The sequence below is a fragment of the Montipora capricornis genome, chromosome 2 (assembly GCF_036669925.1).
Source record: "Montipora capricornis isolate CH-2021 chromosome 2, ASM3666992v2, whole genome shotgun sequence".
NCBI lineage: Eukaryota > Metazoa > Cnidaria > Anthozoa > Scleractinia > Acroporidae > Montipora > Montipora capricornis.
In genome coordinates this window covers 62,539,215-62,544,214 of record NC_090884.1, presented here as the reverse complement: position 1 = coordinate 62,544,214, position 5,000 = coordinate 62,539,215, and the positions used below count along the sequence as shown (strand labels likewise).

Here is a 5,000-nt window from a genome sequence, read left to right as displayed (position 1 = left end):
AGAGCCTGAGGGGAGGTATTGGTGTTCCTTTTTGGTATAGCTGCTTTAATTAAACTACAATAGGTAGAGTGCATATTCAACCTATAGGTAAAATGAGGATCACCAATTAATCTAGGTAACAACGGATTCAACCTGAAACCACATTTGACGAATAACATTTACACTCTCTAATTCCTATCAGCAACAATTGTATTTAAAAGCCGAACCTTGGCAATGGATCAATATTTTGCTGACGATTTCGTAGTGCTCGCTTTCAGCAATCTGGCGATAGTTTGCTCCTAAATAAATGATGCTTAGTCCGAACATGGGCCCTATATACTGAATTTTTTCTCTCTTATTGTGTGAAGGACAGCTGACGATGGAAAACTATTCCTTTTCGACGAGCGCTTCTTATTGGAATACTTCTGCAGAAGACAGTAGTCTTGAAATTCCGTTTGTTGTAGTACTATGCACTGTGCTAGGTTTGGCGAGTGTAGTGGGTACTGTTGGAAATTTCCTCGTTCTCTTATCAATTATCAAGTTTGACGACCTGAGGGATATACCAGACTTCTTTATTTTCAGCCTCTCCTTATCGGATACGCTTGTCACAACGATATACCAACCTTTAAAAACATACCGGCTGGCACATTTAGAAGAAGTCTCCAGATTTATGGATATATTGAGAGCATCCAGTAGTCTTCTCGGGCACATCTCGTTGATTGCCTCAATTTCGAACATGTTTGGAGTGACCATGGAGCGCCTGATCTCTATCAGATTCCCGTTGAAATACGACTTCCTTGTGACAAAGAAACGCGCAACTATCGTTATCCTTTTCATATGGATATTTTCAATTTCATATGGAGTAATGTGGTCAGAGGGGTTGGCTCCTAACTCCTACTTATCTATTTATTTTATTGCGGTCCTCATTGGAACAATATTAATCTATGTTTACATATTTTTGATCGCAAGACGCTTGGAACGCTCGGTAGCACATGTACAAAATGGCTCAACTGATGAAAACAGGTCAAGCAGCAACCTCAAGGATCGGAAAACAGCAAAAACCATTGCGATTATTCTGGGAGTGGCAACTGCCAGTTGGCTTCCGTTTTTGATCATTCCTCGCTTTCTAACCGACGACCAAGATCTGTTCTTCACGGTTTTCAGTTTTCTACAAGTTTTATCAGTTTGCAATTCATCCATTAACCCATATATATACTGTGCAAGAAGTCGACGGTATTACTTAGCGTTCATTAAGCTTCTCGGACTCCAAAACGCTCTGTTTACAAGAGTACAAGTCACTCAGGCTACATTCAGAGTTTCACCTCCTGACCATCCCTCCACGGCATCCCAGGACCCTTACAGAGAAATTGATTATACGAGACATTAGCTGAAATAGTATATATCATTTTGGCATTGCCGGATTAAGAGGACATTATTCTATGTTGTACGCTGTATACTGTTGTATTGTAAAACCTTTGCCATGTATCGAGCGTGTTATTAATTAGTTAAATTCTAAACTTGAAATCGTTTCGCCTTCCCGGCCTCTTCAGTTCTTAATATTATTTAGGTTTCTGGATTAAGAGGAATTAACTTGAAATCAGGGACACATTATTTCATTTATTGCGGAGTTAATTTTTCGGACGAAGATGTCTATCTCGTGTCAATAAAGCTTCGGCTAAGTGTTTCGACTGCTGGGCAAGAGGTTGTAGTGTTAGTGTTTCATGCTGTATGACAATCAGGAACCTACGCTTTGTCGCGAGCCCGTTTTAGTTACCCCGCGTTCAGCATCGCCATCCAACGACGCCTAGCAGCGGCTCACTACGGAAAGGTGGCCGTTGATCCACAGGTCACCGTCTAACACAAATAGCAAATTGTTCGTGTGCTTTACATCTCTCAGTCTGGACTATCCCCCTGATAAAATATCTTTCAAAAACCTGAATATTCGACTGGGGTCATAGTTAGGTTGTGCCAAAAGAAATGGTTCCTCAGATTGTTTGTTCAATATGCGCTTGCTATTCAATAGAATTGGGCACTGCTTCTGAAGGAGTCCCGGGCAAACAAGCTTCAACATTTGCTTGAACATCCGTTCGAGTTTGTTGAACAGCGATGTTGAAACAGTTTGTTTCCTCACCCCTTTCAACCGTGTTGAAACATGTTGAATCGATGCTGAATGAGTTTATAAGTGTTTAAACTTTGCTTCAATAACCATTCAACATTTCTTTTGGTTTCGCGAATGTTGAATAAAGCTGAAGCCGTTTGCCCCCCTCTTTCAACAATACGAAGCTTAAGCACCTGAGTTTTTGAGACGCTGGAGGCCACCGGAAGTGAGCTGTTTTCCCTTTTAACTTGTCTTCACACAACCACATTTATATCGCTAAATATCTTTTCACTATTAGAGACCATAAGTTTAAAAATCTGGTTGAGACTGCTATCCTGGCGTGCGAAATATTCACTTCCGGTTGCCGTCGGCGTCTCAAAAACGCGCGTTGTTGGGTAGGCGCGTAAGCACTAATCGGCCTTTCAATGACGTATTCATGTCAGTATCCATAGTAACATCCGCGGATGCAGCCTGGGACTGAATACAAGGCCTGATGTGTTCACAGGCGCTCCAAGCTCGGTGTGAGAAATGGCTGACAAATATATGAGGAATTTTATAGGAATCCCGATAAAAGACTTAAGAAGGTAATTAGATGAAAAAATTCTCTATTCTCCTGACTGGTTTTTTCAAGATTCAACGCGATTTGAGCCATTTTCAATTTCTCGGTTGTCAATGGTATTATAAAACCCCAAGGTTGCACACTCCATTCTGGGGAGCCCACTAATTTGAATGAAATTTTCCTAAATAAAATGTTCCCACTGTCACAATTCCACATCGAAATCAACTGACAAAGATTAAACTTTCATTTCAACCCACCAACAACACAATAGCAGCTCTGTGAGCGACGTCAGACGGTAGTTTGTTCACTCGATCCAAATCAATATATGAAATTACAGGTTGAATATGTACTTTTCCCTCCCCAACGAAAATGCTCAACCCCGGCCGCACAGTGCTTTTCATTTACTTTTGTATAATAAGTCAATTGATATCCATGTATAATAACCAAAACTAATCCTAACAGGACCCTAAGTTTTCTTTACGCTTTTTAGGCTAATTTTTCTTTAGGCTCCAAAAAAAATTCTTTAATTCATCTGAGTGCATATTAAACCTAGGTAAAATGAAATCACCAATTTAACCTAGGTAAGACAATTAAATATACATTTGCAATAAGTATTCAGTGCCTTTTTCCTCTACTGAGATATCTGAGCTGCATTCTGAACCCATCAAATATTTTACGAACAATGTTTTCCAGTGAAGAAATTTATAAATCTTTTTCCGGAATTTAGGTCTTGATTATCAACAAATTTCTTCACTTGAATTGTATCCGGATGAATGATAACATTCACTTTCACAATATTTTCCAGTGTTCCCAGATGTTCTACGTAAATAACTGCCCGGCTAAGCATTTGGTCAACTCGGAACTTAAAAGACCTGAATCACAAGTAGATATGGCACTTTTACAGGGAAGTCGCGTCCTCAGCTCAGCAATGTATTTTCCTCATGTACGTTCGGGAGAAAGGCCTTTTACTCAGAGTAATTCAAGAAAATAGGTTATCTAATTAAAGTAATATCGTCTTCAGTTTTCCACGAAGTATCTTGCCGAGAGTAACTTTTGAGAGAATGCTAGGAAATTCTCTGTGAAGACATAATCAAGAACGGCTACACTTTCCCAAGCATTGCCTTGTGATTCCTTTGACAGCCCGCCTCACTTCTCGGATGCGCCAACAATACAATAATGGATTTATTGAAGAATTTAAGAATATAAGAGCTACCGTAATGCTCTCGATTATCACAGAAAAATAACCGTCATGAATCGTACTTCTTACAGCGGTAAATATGGCATATGGAAGATAGCACGCTACAACGCAGACGGAGACCCACATCGCATTAGACACGGTTTTGCTGTATTTTAACTGGCGCGCTCTACTGAACGCGTTAAACTGTTCAGATGCGGATTCCTGTCGAATCTGGACTTGTCTATTCCGAAGAGTTAGGAAAATTTTCGAGTAAGAGAACGTGGAGACTAAAAGAAAGAAAGGGACATTCAACCCTATGACGGTCGTGAACACGCTTGGGTTCCAAAGGTAAAGCAAGCTTACTGACGAAAATGCAAACCAAAGGAAGCATAAAAGTGCTCGAACTCTTTGGAGTGTTATCACATGCTTGTAGCGCAGACCTAGAAACAAGGCGAGTAGTCTATCCACACTTATCATTGTAAGTGTACACAGCGATAGTCCGCACAGTATGGATGATGAAATAAGTAAGAGAGATAAGACGATTTGACAAGTATTTGAGCCATTTTCGGTGACCACGGATAGAATGTAAATGATATAAAATGGTTCAGTTATAAGTCCAATGCAGAGATCAGTTGATGCAAGGTTACGAAACAACACTTTTGAAGGTGGGTAAATCACAGAAATGTTGGAAAGAGCAAATAAAATCAGCGCGTTTCCTGAAACTGTGGTGATGAGCAAAAGCCCATGGATAAAAACGAACAAATATCCAATCCATGATTCCGGCAGAATAATCTCGGAATATTGCGAACATGTGGTTACTCGTACAGTTTTCCACTCAGTGTTTTCCATGGTATAATTTTTTAGTATGCCGGCCAACTGAGTTCTTGAACCTGTTTTCACCAACAACGGTGAAATCTTCCGGCCTTGTCTTTTTGTTTTGTTTTTTTTTTTTATTTCGCGGCGAATGAATAATCAACTCGATCGAACAATATCATTAAATGAACCTTTTCCCAAGCTTCGCCGGTACACTTGTCGGCTTTTCAGTGGTCATCTACTTGATCCGGCGAAGAATCTTCTCTAATTTAATGTGGTTTCAAACACTTTCAGTTCGTGGAAGAAACGCAAGGGTGTGAATATGTAAGTGAGAGCCAATTAACAGTAGTTTCGTTTTTGCATGTGCTTGACTT

The 5,000-nt window shown here is 40.0% G+C and overlaps 1 protein-coding gene across 1 annotated transcript in view; it reads left to right on the top strand.

Annotated features, from left to right (window-relative positions):
- LOC138038172 (melanocortin receptor 5-like) overlaps positions 1-4,903 on the top strand; it is a 9,854-nt gene extending 4,951 nt beyond the window's left edge. The window contains exon 5 of the mRNA XM_068883997.1: positions 562-4,903. Within this exon, the coding sequence (XP_068740098.1) occupies positions 650-1,366 (717 nt within the window). The 5' untranslated portion in view covers positions 562-649 and the 3' untranslated portion in view covers positions 1,367-4,903. The remainder of the gene's footprint in view (positions 1-561) is intronic.
- Positions 4,904-5,000: the final 97 nt, after the last annotated feature.